At 54.7% G+C, this 17,674-nt stretch overlaps 1 protein-coding gene across 3 annotated transcripts in view; it reads right to left on the reverse strand.

The window, feature by feature from the left end:
- The window catches only part of LOC144949245 (adenomatous polyposis coli protein-like), a 68,179-nt gene that overhangs the window by 48,356 nt on the left and 2,149 nt on the right, over window positions 1-17,674 (reverse strand). For 2 of the 3 annotated variants that reach the window (XM_078879148.1, XM_078879147.1), the window contains exons 2-4: window positions 13,277-13,435; window positions 4,009-4,102; window positions 564-819 (exon numbers count right to left, since the gene is read on the reverse strand). In XM_078879148.1, coding sequence (XP_078735274.1) covers window positions 564-819; window positions 4,009-4,102; window positions 13,277-13,417 — 491 coding nt within the window. In that variant the 5' untranslated portion in view covers window positions 13,418-13,435. Of the gene's footprint in view, window positions 1-563; window positions 820-4,008; window positions 4,103-5,449; window positions 6,159-13,276; window positions 13,436-17,674 lie in introns of those variants that run through there. The other variant, XM_078879149.1, reaches the window with a different exon arrangement.

Here is a 17,674-nt window from a genome sequence, read left to right on the forward strand (position 1 = left end):
TTGTAATGTGATTATTATAATTTAATATTGTAATGCGCACAGTATTTACTCACTCTCGTAGAGAGAGAACGACTTAAGAGGCATGATGAGGACCCACAGACAAGCGGGAAGGCAGCCAGGCGGTGAATCGGAGGTGGAAACCGGAGCACCCGGAGAAAACCCACACACGTGAGGGGGCAACACTCGATCCCCGTAAAATGTAAACAGGACTTTAGCCCACTTGCTGTACTGCCTTCTCTCGGTGAACCAGGGTACAGCTCCTCCTCTACGCCGGCAGAAATTAATTTTCACAACATTTTTGTGTGATCCACCAACCCTGACTGTTGCCTCTTCCACAGTACTGGACCACAGGCCACGTGCAGCACAGCCACCACCACCACCGCCACCACCACCACCGCCACCGCCACCGCCACCGCCACCGCCACCACCACCACCGCCGCCACCGCCACCACCACCACCACCGCCGCCACCACCACCACCACCGTCACCACCACCGCCGCCGCAGCCCGGCTAAGCAACGGAGCACAGGTGAGAGCGAGTACCCCAACCCCACCCCGCAGTACCTCTCCTTTTCCAGCTCCTCCAGGTAACCCGCGCTCCTGCGGCTGCCGTTGAGGCAGCTCCGGGGCTTGTGCCCACCCGCCCCGGTGGTGCCCGCCGATGCGGTGCTGCTGCTGCTGCCGCCGCCGCCGCCGCCCGCGATCGGGCTGCTGTCGCCCGAGCGGCTCGACAGCGGCGACCCGTCCCCACCGCCGCCGTTGCTGCACAGCACCACCTTGGAGCGCAGCTTCACCCCGCCACGGCACACGCCCTCCAGGTCTGCAATGTGCGCACACGTATGTACAATGTTGAACTTCTTTCATACAGTACATAGCCAACCGAGCTAATCGGAGGTGTGTGGGAAGGACAAATATCTAAGCACAAAAAGCAGTTCTACAGAAATTTGTTTTCAATCTAGATGATGATTTAAAAGTGCATAGCTCCAGTGCCTTCCTAATATCGGACGGAAGAGCGTTCCAGACGGCCGCAAAAGCGCATCTGAAAGCGTGCGATGCGGTGACCGCCTTTGTTCGATGGGCGACCAAAAGCCTCTGCGAGGATGGCAAGAATGGAGCGACGCGTGTCCGGGTTAACTGGCCGTAGCTGCGTGTTCACAATTTATTCTTGGGTCAGATCGCCATTGTGAGTAAAATGTGTTGTGTCGTACGCCCTCCTCCACCCGACATGGCCGATTAATAAAGCTGCCGTGAAACAAACGCGGCCGATGTATTACTGCTTCAGCAGCAGCGCCAGCGCTGTCGTTGGAGAGGGATCAACACTCATGGAACAATTGGGTGTGGGCGCTTCGCTGGTGGTTACAACCAACGGTTGCCAGGATTGTGAAAATGTCCTCCAGTCTTCTTGGGCTGGAGGTGGTGAGGCAGGAAGTGCTACATCAAGTTTAACGTATTTCAATAAATTACAATGCTGCGTTAGATCATGATACATTGTGTTAAAGGTTTGTATATATAATTACATGGTGACAGAGGTTAGTCAAAGCTTCGACCAAATTTAATTTACATGATCTGACACAAAAAATCTATTATGAATCATAACACTGATTTCGAAAGGCTGCGTGTGAATGATTTGGTGTCTCAGGTCACTTGTGCAAATGAGATTCTGATCCTGGTTGTCTTGAGTTCTCACCTGGCTAAATGAAATCAACTTGGAACTTGCATGCAGATTTAGTTTGCTCGTTTTCAAACCGTTGCTAAGCACATGGCCCAAAATCCCAAAACGTCAAGTGGCCAGCAACAAAGAGCACACGTATCAGAGTTGTAATAGATACAGAGTATAGTGACACGGTCCTTGAATTGAGCGAGGGTATTACTGTCAGATATTGGGGGGAGGGAGACAATCATGGGAGGGGAATTCAAAAGGAGAGCAGTGCGAGGAAAGAAGTGGTAAGAAAAGTAAGGTGACCTGCAGTGTGGTGAGTGAGTGAGTGGGTGAGTGCGTGTTGTTGTGACCTGCAGTGTGGTGAGTGAGTGGGTCAGTGGGTGGGTGAGTGAGTGTTGTTGTGACCTGCAGTGTGGTGAGTGAGTGGGTGAGTGAGTGTTGTTGTGACCTGCAGTGTGGTGAGTGAGTGGGTGAGTGAGTGTTGTTGTGACCTGCAGTGTGGTGAGTGAGTGGGTGAGTGAGTGTTGTTGTGACCTGCAGTGTGGTGAGTGAGTGGGTGAGTGAGTGTTGTTGTGACCTGCAGTGTGGTGAGTGAGTGGGTGAGTGAGTGTTGTTGTGACCTGCAGTGTGGTGAGTGAGTGGGTGAGTGAGTGTTGTTGTGACCTGCAGTGTGGTGAGTGAGTGGGTGAGTGAGTGTTGTTGTGACCTGCAGTGTGGTGAGTGAGTGAGTGGGTGAGTGCGTGTTGTTGTGACCTGCAGTGTGGTGAGTGAGTGGGTCAGTGGGTGGGTGAGTGAGTGTTGTTGTGACCTGCAGTGTGGTGAGTGAGTGGGTGAGTGAGTGTTGTTGTGACCTGCAGTGTGGTGAGTGAGTGGGTGAGTGAGTGTTGTTGTGACCTGCAGTGTGGTGAGTGGGTGAGTGAGTGTTGTTGTGACCTGCAGTGTGGTGAGTGAGTGGGTGAGTGAGTGTTGTTGTGACCTGCAGTGTGGTGAGTGAGTGGGTGAGTGAGTGTTGTTGTGACCTGCAGTGTGGTGAGTGAGTGGGTGAGTGAGTGTTGTTGTGACCTGCAGTGTGGTGAGTGAGTGGGTGAGTGAGTGTTGTTGTGACCTGCAGTGTGGTGAGTGAGTGGGTGAGTGAGTGTTGTTGTGACCTGCAGTGTGGTGAGTGAGTGGGTGAGTGAGTGTTGTTGTGACCTGCAGTGTGGTGAGTGAGTGGGTGAGTGAGTGTTGTTGTGACCTGCAGTGTGGTGAGTGAGTGGGTGAGTGAGTGTTGTTGTAACCTGCAGTGTGGTGAGTGAGTGGGTGAGTGAGTGTTGTTGTAACCTGCAGTGTGGTGAGTGAGTGGGTGAGTGAGTGTTGTTGTGACCTGCAGTGTGGTGAGTGAGTGGATGAGTGAGTGTTGTTGTGACCTGCAGTGTGGTGAGTGAGTGGGTGAGTGAGTGTTGTTGTGACCTGCAGTGTGGTGAGTGAGTGGGTGAGTGAGTGTTGTTGTGACCTGCAGTGTGGTGAGTGAGTGGGTGAGTGAGTGTTGTTGTGACCTGCAGTGTGGTGAGTGAGTGGGTGAGTGAGTGTTGTTGTGACCTGCAGTGTGGTGAGTGAGTGGGTGAGTGAGTGTTGTTGTAACCTGCAGTGTGGTGAGTGAGTGGGTGAGTGAGTGTTGTTGTGACCTGCAGTGTGGTGGGTGAGTGGGTTGTTGTGACGTACAGTGTGGTGAGTAAGTGGATGGGCGAGTGTGTGGGTGAATGTGTTGTGATGATGTGCGGTGTGGTGGGTGAGCGGGTGAGTGGGTGGTTGGGCGAGTGAGTGGGTGGGTTGTTGAGACCTGCAGTGTGGTGGTTGAACGGTCTGGCAGACTGAGTGTGTGGGAAGTTTAAGCTGTGTGCACGGTCCATGTGTGGTTCATGCACATTACAACATCGTATGATTGCGTGTAGTATGGTGCACGCATGGTGTGTGCACAACGCGAGTGGTGGTGTGCATGGTGTGTGCGTGGTCTACGCGTGGAGTGTATGGCCTGTGTGTGGTACGCGAACGTGGTTTCTTCGAGGTGTGTGTGTGTGTGGGGCGCGTGATCAGCAATGGGCCCACAAAGGGAACTGGGTGTGGTGTTGGTCACCCACCCTTCGTGTGCTGTGTGGGCCTTCATTAGGTGGTCGCAAACACATCTTGCCCCAACAATACAAGGCTTTATAGGGGAGGGGGGAGGGGTCGTTGTCTAATGGTGTGTGTGGTGTGTGTGATGTGTGTGATGTGTGATGTGTGTGTGCGATGTGTGCGATGTGTGTGGTGTGTGTGTGTGTGCGATGTGTGTGATGTGTGTGTGTGTGCGATGTGTGCCAGCGCACGGTTTACCCTTCAGACGATCGAGCAGGGCCTCGGGTGTGGCTGCCGCCGCCATCTCCAGCGTATCTCCCTTCACGCTGCTCTGAAGCTGCTTGAGCACCTCCTGCAGCACAGAGTGAACGCCCAGGAGGAACAGGAGGATCATGCTCATCCACTCGCCGCCATCGCCGCCGACCCCGCCGCCGCCACCATCGCCACCATCGGCACCGCCGCCATCCGCCGGACAAGCCGCCACTCCGCCAAGCCTCGTCGATCGGTCTCTTCGCTGATAAGACGCCGGTCGGCCTTTAGACAAATGGGCGTTGAAGCTGGCTCGGGCGGGGACAGGTCGTGGCTAGAAGGGACGGTGGGCGGCGGTCGAGGCTAACGACGAAGCGGTAAGCAAATGGGGGAAACGCGCCCGAGTGGACGACGACCACCACCACCACCGCTTGGCGTGCCCGAGTGAGATGGGTCGTGGCGTCGCAGGGCTGTGACGGGACAGAGGCAGCGAGTGTTGGGTAGCCTTTGTCCAGCAGCGGATAGACAATGGCTGAGACGACGACGACTATAATAATAATATTAATGAGGGCACCTCAAACTCCCCGCAGGAATTTCCCCAATCGCACGTCCGGGAATCTGGGGCTGTCACACGGAGAGCGGTGGAGGGCGGGGGGGGGGGGGGGCGCAGACTCGTCCGGCGTGACCGAGCGGCGGCGCTTTCTGAGGCCTCCAGTCCTACAGCCGAGTGGTCGCAGCGCGATCCCACGGCCGCTCTGCCGCACGCGCCCCGAGGCGCGCTCCTCGCAGCGGGGAGGGATTGGTTGCTGTCAATCTCTGCAAGTGACGTTGCCACCCTGCCCACGTTTCGTATCGGCCCCGGCCGTGTCCTTCACCCCACGCAGAAGGCCAATCTCTTGTTGTTGCTTCCCTGATTATTGCACACAAGCAGGCAGCAGCAGCAGCAGCTGGCAGAGAGGTTTTGCAGAACGGGCGTCTCTACTTTGCATAAACTATCGGTGAACGAGGCCAATTCATTTGTTTGCCGGACGCGCGGTGCGATCGGCGCCAAAAGCACCGGCAGGCCCTCGACGCTCACCGCCGCTCGCTGGGTTTTGTGCCTGAAGAGGATAACGGGTTTGTTTTGTTTCGCGTGGACACAACAGGTATGCAAATTAGGAGCGAGGGAGCGCCGCACTAATGCACGCAATTTTTGCTGATGGGGCAGCTTCCTGAAGGACGGATGCAGCAGACGAGAGAAGAGCCTGTTATTCGATAAGTCGCTCGTGCGCTCGCACAATTTTCCGTCTTGCAGATTATTATTAATTGGATCCGCCCGACCGTGTCCTTAAGGACGCAGAATCACAGCGAGCGGGGCGGAAACGTCGCAGGGCCCGGCGCACGTCATTTTATTCGTGGATCCCGTCGACGAGGCAGCTTCCCGCAAGGCGCCCAGCGGCGAGGGCCTCGCCTTTTTCCTCGAGCGAACGCCCGCGGCTCCCGAGATGCAGAGCGCCGCACGGCCGCCACCACCGACGAGCTCAGACCACCGACCCCTCCCCACCGGCAGCGACGGCCAAGGCACAGTGGTGAAGCGGCGTCACCGCACGTCCTTGTAACTTTCCCAGCGCCGCCCCCGCACCCCCCCCGGCCGCCGCATTAGGGAGGCAGCTGTCGTTCCCGCGGCTCGACGACCGGCGGAAGCTTGGCACCGATTGCCGGCTCGGCAAAATCCCTCGCGCCCTCTCTCTCCCTCTCTTTCTCGTCGTCAGCGGCGGCGTCGCCTCGCGGCTGCCCGCCTGGCCGCCTGACCAGTGAAGAAGCAGCGACCGTACGTCTCGCTCGCCGATCCGGCAAGCACGCTGCTCAAACGCAGGGCGCCCCCACCCCCCCCATTATAGAGCTCACGCCAATGTAGACGTCTAATTCAGCCTATTCTGCAGACGAAAATGGTAATTTTGCAAAAAAAATTCAGATAAAAAATAAACCCCTACGTCGCCAATTACAGCGATTAAATAACACCACCGGAGCCGATCCAAATTCAAAGCCCTTTTCCTTCGGCGGCAGCGCCGCGGATTCTGCGTGGCAGGCGACGACGGCGCCGCTACGATTCCACACGGAGCCAGACGCGTGCCGCCATCCCTCCCACAGCCGCTCTGCGCAGCGCGCCGGCGCTCTGCTCACGCACGCGCGGAGAGAGAGCCACTCCCCCACCCCCGCCCCCCCGAGGGCGCGGAGCAGTGGCGAGCGAGGAGCTGTGCGCACGCACGCACGCGCTCTTCTTCTGTGCCACTCGACCCCGTTTCCGGCGAGACAGAGCAAGCGGCTGACATCATCAGAGGGCCGAGGCTCGCGTGGCTTTATTTATTAATTTATTTGATGCTCCTGCATTAGGGCCGATCAATTATTAAAGACTAACAGAGGTGGTTCGTGACAATTACATTGCTCGCAGGCTCTGGAGTGGCCGGAGCGCGTTGTCTGGAATGTAACTCGCAACCCCGCCGCACATCCTGCCCGCGCAGCTGCCCACGCTGCGCATTCATCTTCCGTTCTCTCAAGGAGAGAGCGGCAGCACCTTGGCGGCGTGACATTTGCACCGCTCCGGATTGACACGGGAGGGGGCACACGTTATCGATGTTGTCGGCGCGGCTAAATAATTAACGCAGCCGAGCCATCACGTGCAAACTGCCTTCGGTGGTGCGATGACACCCGATGAGAGATCAGTGGGACGCCGGCCTCGCCACGTCAGAGATAGCGGGGACTCGTGGTCCACGTTAAGATGCCGCTCCGTCAACGAGCCGTACACGTGTAAGCAGCACGCACACCCACAAGTCCCCGCGGCGTTCACGCACGCAAGACCGCGCCGACTGCGTACTGCCCGAGTCAACATTCTGCAGGATAACAAATGGCGAGACTGGCACCGAGACAGAAATATTTGCGACAGAGCGACGGACAAATCGCCCCAATTAACGGCCCTCCACGTCTGCGCGTGCGCCCTCTCGATGCATCGCAGCGACCGTCTGGCTCGGCGGCAATCCGTGAGCGGCGACTGCAGGCCGGAATCAAAACAAATCCGCTCTCAGCAGCGCACGGCGGCTACACCCCGACCGACCTCGGAGCCATCGGCGGCACTCCCGCTCCTCCACCACCGCCTACCCGTCACCTCCCCCTCCCGCCAACACTCTACACTGCACCCACAACCGCACAGCAGCCGCTAAGTGAAATGGCTTCCTGGCTTTACACGTTAATTTGAATCCCGGCCGTCTGCCGGTGTCACGTTTCTGAGATGCAATCCCTCCTGCCTTCCTGCTCCTCCACCCCCATCGCCGCCGCCGCCCCCTCGCCACCACCGGGGCTGCCCATCCCACACTCCACACGCCCCCCACCGCCACCAACTCACGAGACCATCAGAAGCAAAGGATTTCCCCCCCACTCGGTGATGCCCGAGCAGACAATGCCACATCCTGCTATGTAGGTCGCCCCCCCCCCCACCGCCACTCCGACAGCACGCTACCGCGCACATCCCAAGGAGGAGAGTGGCTTTTGTGTTGGCAAGCGTCCGCGGGCTGCGTGTGCATCGTTAAAAGGAGACGCGCTTATGCAGCATTGGCCGGCTTTACACGGTGCTGTGCGCGAGCGCGCCTTCTGCAATTGGCATGGTACGTAACGTAGTCGGTGTTGTGTGGCCACGGCAATGCCCGGCCAAATGTGTCTCTCCAATGATGATCTTTCACACGGCGTGCCAAGGACTCTGTTTAAGGATTTTAATGCACTGAAAAATAGTCGATTTTAAAAGGGGGGCTTAATCGATATACAACCTCCACGCTGCTCGTAACGATACGTTCACTACCAGCAGAGGGGTACGCACAAAGAGTGAAAGCAATCGTCACGTTCGCTGCCTCATTGCCGACTATCGGCAGTGCTGAGTGTCCGACGAAGGTAAGCCAACACCGATTTGATAGCAACTTCAACCCTGACGATGACGATGCTTGAAAAGCCGAATGGGGGTTCACGTGAACTCGCGAACAAACACCTCCTTGTGAAAGACCTGACGGCGTAAAAGATCCCTGGCTACGATCTTACGCCCTGCAGCTTCTGGGCCACAACCCCTAACCCCCATCATCTGTAACACAAACCATGGCGGCAGCGGCAGCAGCAGATGCGGATACCCGATGACGACTGCACAAATTTTAATCTCTGCGGTCACTGTGGTCACCCAGAACAGAACCGTGAAACGTATAAAAACGAATCAATGCTCGATTCACAAATACAATTACATTGCTTGCAGACTCTAGAGTGGCCAGAGCATCTGGAATGTGACTTGCAATCACGCCGCACAGACCCACTTCGCCAACACTGCAGGTCATCAGAGCCATTCACCACGACAATTCTCCCGATGCAATCATCTGGCTCAACCACCTCAATGTAAAAATGACAGCTGTCAACATCGGCCACACAAAAAAGAACGCGTACAACTAAGGAAGGCGGTCCACCGATTGGCCAAAATGCCTTTGCTGTGACACTCGTTCATCCTGCGATCGCGTTTTAGATGTCAGTGCTGTTTTATTGGCCCGGCCTGGCTCAAAAAATTAATTAACAAAACATAAAACGCAATTTAACAACAACAACACTCACAGGCAGAGGGAGCACACGGTGAGTGGCGTCACGGCGGCGGGATGTTAATTACCTCGCCTGGTATACAGGAGGTCGTGGGTTCACTCCCAAACCTCATGTCTGTATATTTGGAGTTAGCATGTTCTCGCCATAGTCGCGTGGATTTTTATCCGGGTCCTCTGGATTTACATGCGTTTAGAGTATGTGGCTGCTAGAAATTTGCAAGCGATAAGCCACTTCGAGTGAGATATCAATTGTGATGGCCAGGTCGTCGCTTCTGAAAACAAGCTACGTAGCTCAGTGGGCCTTAACTGGTGAAATAAAAAAAACTGTTCAGCTTAGAGTGTTCGTGTCAGGGCCCCTGCAGCCACCGCCGCCCTTGTGATTGGAGCATTTGCCAAAATCCTCCCTGTTACGGCCGCCCTGAACGAGCACCGCAGACCATCTTGACGGGGCATGCCCCAGCGAGGGGTCCATCGACAGCACGAGCAGCAATGACAAACGGGACGAGTTTAGCTCCCCGCCCCCCACCGGCATGAATCTTTGTTGCTATTTTGAGATCTGGTAAACACGGACGACTCGGGAGGCGGCACAAGGAATCTCACTGCGGCATTTTGTGCTGACACCAGAATCTTGTGACCGTCCTGTGGTGTAGTAGTAAACCCGCTGGTGTAATGGTAAGCTCACTGGTGTAGTGATAAGCCCACTTGTGTGATGATAAGCCCACTGGTGCGATGGTAAGCCTGCCGATGTAATGGTAAGCCCACTGGTGTAATGGTAGCCCATTGTTTTAATAGTTAGCCCATTGGCGTAATGGTCAGCCCACTGGTGTAACGATCAACCTAATGGTGCAATAGTTCGCCCACTGGTGTGATCGAGGTGATCTGTGCATCGGCCCAGTGATGCGGTTACGGCAGTTGAGTATTTGTGATGAATGCACACACACACAAACAAAGCAAGAAAATGTCTAGAAACTCACGCGAGCTCAGAGAGGGCATCATCAACACAGCAGCTGACAAGGCGGCCGCGTGGCTCGGGGTGGGGGGGGGTCATAACGGCGGTGTCAGAGCCACGAAGCGAGCGGCACCGCTGAGGTCCTGAATGTGAATTTGAGTTTCAAACGCCCGTGGTTGAAACTGGGTCCCCGATTGCAGAGAGTCAACAGTCTTAACCCGGCAACTAATGACTGCAGATAGAAACCATTGTATAATAGATAAATCCAAATTCCGCTAATTGGTTGTGTCGGGGGGGTGGTGGTGGGTTAACGACACATTTATATTTCAGAGATCTAACCGCAAAAAAGACCCCTGTATTATGGATGATACTGTTCGCGAAAGCCTACGAGTTAAACTGAAAAACCATCGCATTAATTAGGATTTTGCCACCTTATCACCACCATCTCCCTGGGACGACACGCAGTGTAGCATCGCCGAGTCTTAGTAAGAGGCCAGTGAAAGGGATCTCAGCAGTAGTTGCGATGTATGTATTCTGGACGTCTGCATTGTTCCACTCGATTCACCAGCATTCTTCCAGATCTGGGCGGATTCTAGGACGTTGACAGCGCGATCCCAGAAGGGTATTCAGGACTTGATTTGGTGGTAAAGTACACTGTTGAATAAACACCTCATTCGAGACACAAACGCTGCATCTCCCGGCATTGACATGCATCCTTGTGTGATGCTACACCGAGGCAGCCGTACGACCGCTTATTCCTTCTCACTCGATCGCGTTATATCCAATTCGCATCTGCGTTATGAAAATTTGTTCCCCAATACATTCATCACGTTGTATCCAATTCGCGTTTGAGCAGAACAGACTGTGCTCGCCACTAATTCAATAGAGGAGCACAAACTCTCTCCTGAGGCCCTCTCATCGTGGCCAGCAGACCTAGAGTTTGACATTTATCTCCTGAACATATTGCTGCAATCTTGATTTATATTGCTGCAATCTTGATTTATATTGCTGCAATCATACAAAGGATAGAACAGCAGTAGTTATGTGACATCGCCTTCCATAGGCCCTTCACTGATGCAGGGTTGCAGTCAGCTGACTCTCTGCCGAAGATTCCAAAAGAAAGCTCTTCACCTCATGACATAATGTCGATAGCACGACCGCAATATGATTGGAGAAGGAAAAACACAGCTTTTAGTTTTTTTAAAAAGTGGTTGGCAATTCGAAAAATGCCAATTCCAGAACCTCAATCTCCCCAACAGCAGGCTCTATGCGAATCGTTACTTGACCGTCCCAAAGACCACTCCGAACACAAGCAACGCGCCCCCCGCACAGTACGCCATAAATCCTACCCGACCGGCCAAAGCCACAGCACCTTCAATTATCCGCCCTCGCCCATTCCGCCATCAGCCTCTCGATATACGGCCAAAGCGAGACGCATGAATTGCGCCGGCTGTGTCCAGAGAAATCAATGTTCGAACGAACCAATCAAAAACACCGCAGCCGCGGCCGACGAGGACGAGACACGTGCTCACGGGGAGAGCGCCGCGGGCGGCCAGGGTTTGCGTGTGGGCAGACGCGAGGACGTGGAAATCAATGGCAACTGCGCCGCCCTTCGCAAGGGACGGTAAGCTGGCCGCGTAAATCATCAGCAGTGTCGCGCTAATGATGGAAACTAGGGGTGTTCATCGGTCACCGGTAACCCAGCGTTTAGAGAATCGATCACAGCTTCCGAAAGTCAAAATTACAACGGAATTTTAATAGTCAAGATGTGGTGGGCATTGCCACACTCTGTCCCACCACCACCACCACATGTGACCCGCTAATCGTACGAACGGTGATGTACCCATTGTATACTGCTGGTGACTGGACAGGAGCAGTGGTGGGCGGTGGGGTGGGTGGATTTAAAAAACTTTCCCCATTGATTGAACTGCTAGGAATGGAGATAGAATAGAACCGGTGACCTCTGGACCGTAAGTCCAGTGCGTGCTGCTGACCGTTAACACCACCACTGTGGCAGCTCCCGTGTTCCTCACGTGAAAAGCTAACTGAGTGGATGTTTACTGCACTGGATATTTCTAAAAACGATATGAATCAGTTTTGACCATTTGATTTCAGCCAGTTACCGCGACTGGATTTTACCCGCCGCGATGGAAATCTAAACGCGGCCCTGCAGTCGTCATACGAGTCATAAGAACGATCTGCAGCACTTTGTCAATCCACTGCTGGGTGAGGATTATTTGAACATACTTCACCACGCTGGTCATTCCGTTGCACTTTGTATATATCACTCGCCACTATTGTTAGCCGTGGCCAGGAATCAGACTCGTGTGACTGTGCTCAGAGGGACAGTGCGTGAACCACCACAGCACCGCTGCCCCACACTGTACTCCTACAGAGGGCAAATCCACTTCGCCAACAACCGAATTTAAGAGTCAGGGGTAATACGTTTAAATTATGTATGAATTCGTTTGAAGGCTATGTTTTATCATGCAATAATAATAATTCTATATTTGTCCATGTGAGTGCCACTTAAGACTCCTCCCAAGAAGGAACCCAACAAAGGGATGTTTGGCCAATTCCTTAATTATACATTTACATTTGGAAGAAAGCAGAACACTCAGAGAACTCCGATGCACACACACAATGGACGGATAACACTGCAAAAATCCATACAGATCATCCAATAACCAGCTGTAACTCCCATCTCTATGACTAGCCGTGGCTAACCCGAGATAGGCCGATGGCAAGGTGCCGCGATTCTACTCCCCACAAACGGGTGGGATAGCTTCACCGGCTCGCCCTGGCCAGCACAGCGAAGTATGGGTCACGTATCTGCGCTCAAATGGCAGTTCCCGTAAATACGTCCATCAGGGAGATGGAGCGATGGGGTCAGCTCGTGCGCAGGAACTAGGTGGACTGTTGCGTCGTGTGACCGTGAGGGTTGGTGCAATGGCTTGGGGAGGCCTGCATATAACTCAAGAGTGGAGAATCTTTGGCATCACAGGCCCCATCTGGCCAACGACTTCATTTCACACAACCCGCGGCAACATGAGGCCTACCACCTCCAAAGGGCCAGCAAAACGACGTAATTATCCGTCACTGCGATAAGCATCTTAGCCACACTAAACGGGTATTGGACAGGGAGTATTTTCAACCTGGCAATGGCACTGATGAAGATCAAGACGTCACCGTGGCCAAAGCTTTACATGCCACCGTTCCTCGCCAACACTTTGTATGGGCGGCGCAGCGGTAACACTCATGCCCCACAGCAAGAAGGGCCCCCCCCGGGTTCGATTCCTAACTTGGGTGCCTTTCTGGTGTGGAGGTTATATGTTCTCCCTCTATTCTGCAAGTGTGTTCTCCCCTTAGTCTGCATGGGTTTCCTCCAGCTTCACCGGTTTCCTTCCAAGGGCTAAAAAAAACCCCACACACAATGTAACACGTATCGGCCAAAAACATCCCAATGCTGAGAGGTTACCTGCAAATTACTGAGGTGGAGATTACACACTGCGACAACTCGGTAGGACCCTCCCGATAAAGAGTTTTGGGACTCGGTAAAATTTTCTGCTGGGTAAACAAGCCTAATAAATCAGGCCTACCAATAATGAGGCCTGCCAATAACAACAGTAACAATGTTAATGACCCACCACTAGATCCAGTAGCTGCTGCTGCACGACAGGCACGCGACCTACAAGGTTTCTAGGACGCGGCGCTACGTGACGCGACACACCTTCATGCTCGACGCCTCGCTCTCCAGTTTGGTGAGGTGGTTTGAGTTGTCCTCCAGTTCCTGGCGGAGGTTCGAGTTCTCCATCTTGAGGGCCTCCACCTGCATGAGGAGCTGGTCATACGACACGCTCGGCAGCGCCATCGCACATGCTTCTTGAGCCTGCGACACACACGCAGAGCACGCCGAACATTAGGTACAGCAAGTAGGATGGGACTCATCAGGAGAACTATTTTACCTTGTAACGCGTCACCGCAAAGTCTTCGCTCGCTCTCATACGAAAAGATCGACTCGGAGGCACGAGGGGAACCACGGACGAGCGGGTAGGCAGCGGCAGGCACGCGGTGATGAGCCGGCACTACTAACAATTGCCCAAGCTCTGCAGTCCTCTACACATTAAGGTGTTACCTGCGATTTAACAAGTGCTTACATGTGGTAGGAAATAAGAGCATTCAGAGAAAATCCACACACGCGAGGGGGAAACACTCTATCCAATACAGACAGAAATGGTGGAGTCCACTTATTAGCTTGTCCAACCCTCCTGGCGAGCCAAGTTACACGGCTCCTCCTCGACAGGTTCGTCACGTAAACAGAACGTGCCAATTCGTCACTAGTACAGTACTAAGCGGTGTGTTGGAGAGCCAAGCCACAACATTCACAATCGGAGTACGACGTTTCGCCAGTAATTACAACTCGCTTCATCAGGCGACAGCCAGATTTGTGGGGAAGTCCTCCTGTTTTGTTCCTTAAATAGAGGGGTAGTAGATGTGATGACATCACTTGTGCGCTCTTCTTGCGCTAAGTGGTGGGGGGTTAATGAATGCATATGACTACGAGTATCCATTGCCGTTTGGGTAGATTGGTTCGATTCTGAGCGACGAACCCCAGCTTATTAGAGGCGGAGTTGCCGTCAACACGGGAGACGACGGCCTGCGATTTGCACCTCGACAGAGAGGCAGCGAAAACGATCGCAGGCAACAACCCAGGCGGCGATTGGGAACGAGTTGCTGTGATCGACGGAGCCGCCCCCCCCCCCCCTTCACGCCAGGCTGTCTCACGCAGCTCCGCACGGCAACCAAATCAGAGTGAATGGCAGGTGGGGGAGCGAATCGTTCCACGCGGGATAGACAAACGAGGTCCGAATGCGACCATCCGTTACGCGCGATGGGCGACTTGCACGTCACGTCACATCTCAACGCTGATTCCCCAGGGGCAGCCGGCCCTGTGCGCCAAGAGGCCACTCAGCGCCTGGCGGGCGAGCGGACCCGGAGTTTGCCGGCCAGGGCGGGGGGGGGGCTATGATTGTTACCGTCATCCCAACTTGAGTGACTTGCGGCGACACTTTTTGAGCTCGGCGAGATTGTCACCACCGTGACGCCGGCACACAATGGCCTGCTTCTTTATAACGACGTCAGGGGATCTTTGAGGTCCGCTGCGAAGCGGGACTGCGGGTAGTATGTTATGGTTAATGACAATACTATAAATACACACCGCACTGTTAACCAGGGGAAGCCGCCGAGAATCAAACCGTGAACACCTTTGCAACATGCGGTGGCGGAGGCGCCTCCGCTGGGCCGTGTCACGCCACCCCCCCTCCCCCCATGGAGGTCAGCGAGCAGCTGATTTACGTGACCCCCACCAGCCACTTGAGGCGCGACATTCTCCCACAATGCGAAGACCGCGCATAAAACAAAAAGGATTCGTGAATTGAATCGCGAAGCTCCAAATGGCGACAATGCGTAGTTTGAGAGGGGGAGGGGGAGATGCCGAGGGAGCGACTCGTAACACCCGGGATCAACAATCGAGGTCCGAAGGCGCCCATCCATCACACACAGACACACAGACACACACCAACAACAACAACCGCCATTCGCCACTAAGTGGCGGTGACGTCATCACGACGCTTGTGCCAGGCCATGTGCACCTCAAGGTGCACACAGACACACACACAACAACAACAACAACAACCGCCATTCGCCACTAAGTGGCGGTGACGTCACCACGACGCTTGTGCCAGGCCATGTGCACCTTGAGGCCACGTGAAGTGTCGAACGCCCGCTGGCAGGAGGTCACGGGGCAGACCCAGGTGCCACGGGTCGACTGACCGAGATGACCGAGATGACTGGCTGATGCACCACCTGTGCCCCCTACTGTGCCAACTTGCTGTGCTTTAGCCACCCGGCGCTCCGCTCGTTGTTGTGAGCGTCGCTCCTCCGCCCTCCGTTGTTGTTGGAGGGCGACTGCCTCCAACTGCCCAGTAGCGTCCTTCACGAGCCTCCTCCACTGAGGCCGATCTTGACACCGCTGGTACCAGTCATCGGCAAGTCCACTCAGCTCCACGTCCTCCTGTACCACATCACTCCATCTCTTCTCTAGCCCGTGCCGCGCCCGTTTAGCCCCCTCGATCCGGCCGAACAAAAGCTGTTTAGGCATGCGGTGGCTGGGCATGCGGGCTACATGACCCAGCCAACGCAGCCTTGCCTGCCGGAGGAGCTCACTGATGGGACTTTGCCCAGATCTTTCAAGGACTTGTGAGCTCCTCACACAATCCAGCCTGGTCAAACCCAGGATGGATCGTAGGCAGGCCAGCCTAAATGTTTCCAACCGGCGAAGATGCTCCACTAGGGGGGTCCACGTTTCGCAAGCGTAGAGAAGGGAGGGAATGACCGTGGCCGAGAAGACCTGAAGCTTCGTGCGGAGCGACAGACCAGGTAGCTTCCACACAGCGTTACGCAACCGATGAAAAGATATTGCCGCTCGACTGATTCGGAGTGAGACCTCTGCTGATAAACTGGAGCTGGTCATGAGCACACTGCCCAGGTATGGGAAACTCTCTACTCTCTCCACAACTGCCCCATCACCGATTGGGAGTTGTGGGGGCGGAGTGCCCGATGGTACAAAATACCCAGGCAGGTGCTTAGTTTTGGTGGGGCTGATGGTAAGGCCCCACCTCTTAGTGGCACACTCCAGCCTCAGCAGCAGCGTCTCCAACTCCTCTTCTGAATGAGCAGCTATTACCAAATCATCGGCATACATAACGTGGTTGACCAATAGGGAGCCATCCCTTGATCGCACCCGGGCGTCGATCAGCCTCCCATTATATCTGTACCAAATGGTAATTCCCCCGGTACAGCTATTGAAGGCTTCACGAACTACGCAGTCGAAATAGATGTTAAATAATGTGGGAGCCAGAGGACATCCCTGTCGCACCCCAAGGTGTACAGGGAAAGGCTCCGACTCCCGGCCACGTAGTTTTACCCGGGCCCGCTCACCATCATGAAGGTCCTTAATGATCGTGAGCAGAGGGTCAGGGACTCCGAAAGCACGAAGAACAACCCAGAGCCCAGTCCTACTGATGGTATCATAGGCCTTGACCAGGTCAATAAAGCAGAGATGTAGGTCTTTTTGGAATTCCCTACACCTCTGCTGTAGCAGACGGACAGAAAATATGGCATCTGTGCAGGACCGCCCTTTCCTGAAACCACATTGGGGCTCCGCAAGCCTCTCCTCAGCATGCCTAGCAAGGCGATGTTGAATAATCCTTGCCAGGTCTTTTAAGACACACACACAGACACACAGACACCGGCATGGAACCCGCCTGACCAAGTACCGCGGGGCCAATTTCTCAGCGTGATAACAACAATAACAACAATAACAACAACAATAACGACAACGACGATGATGCAGCAGTCGATTCCTGTTCAATCCAACTCGACGCCTCACCTCATCCCGGACACTAAAGCCAGCCAAGCAAGGCGGCGGCGGCGACATCGTTACCTGTCCCGCCACCCAGGGGGGTGCAGACCCTCACATGCCACCACCCAATCAATGGCAACGCGAGCCAGACATGAGGAGCAGACTGGCAGAGCCTCCTCCTCCTGCTGCCCCTGACGAGCTATTCACTAACAACAACAACAAATGCTGCTGCTGCTTTCCAGCTATTAGTCGCGTTGCGGTCACTGTGGAACTGGTGCCAGGCTAGGTGTACTTAGGGGCCCATGGTGATTTGCTAGCGGGAGTCCCGGAGGCGAGGGTTCACACATCGCGGTGTTTGCGAGTCCGATCACTGCGGCGAACTGACGCGCAAACACACGACACGACAGAGAGGGACACGTGCGTGTAAACGCGGCAGGACGTGCACACTCAGAGCCACAGGCGTCGTGATCCCAACACAGTCCCATTACACACGCACACACACACCGTTCAGCCTTACACACACACCACGGACAGTCGCCACAGCCTCATAGACACACAACACCGAATGTGGCCATGTGAACAAAAACCAAACACCCACCTACACACCACGCATGCAATGCAGCTTTAGTTGCAAACCCTAAGAGAGAAAGCCCACATAGCTGTATGGCACACCGCACATTCTTACACACACAATACAGCTCACTC

This window comes from Lampetra fluviatilis, chromosome 53 (genome assembly GCF_964198595.1).
Source record: "Lampetra fluviatilis chromosome 53, kcLamFluv1.1, whole genome shotgun sequence".
NCBI classification, from domain to species: domain Eukaryota; kingdom Metazoa; phylum Chordata; class Hyperoartia; order Petromyzontiformes; family Petromyzontidae; genus Lampetra; species Lampetra fluviatilis.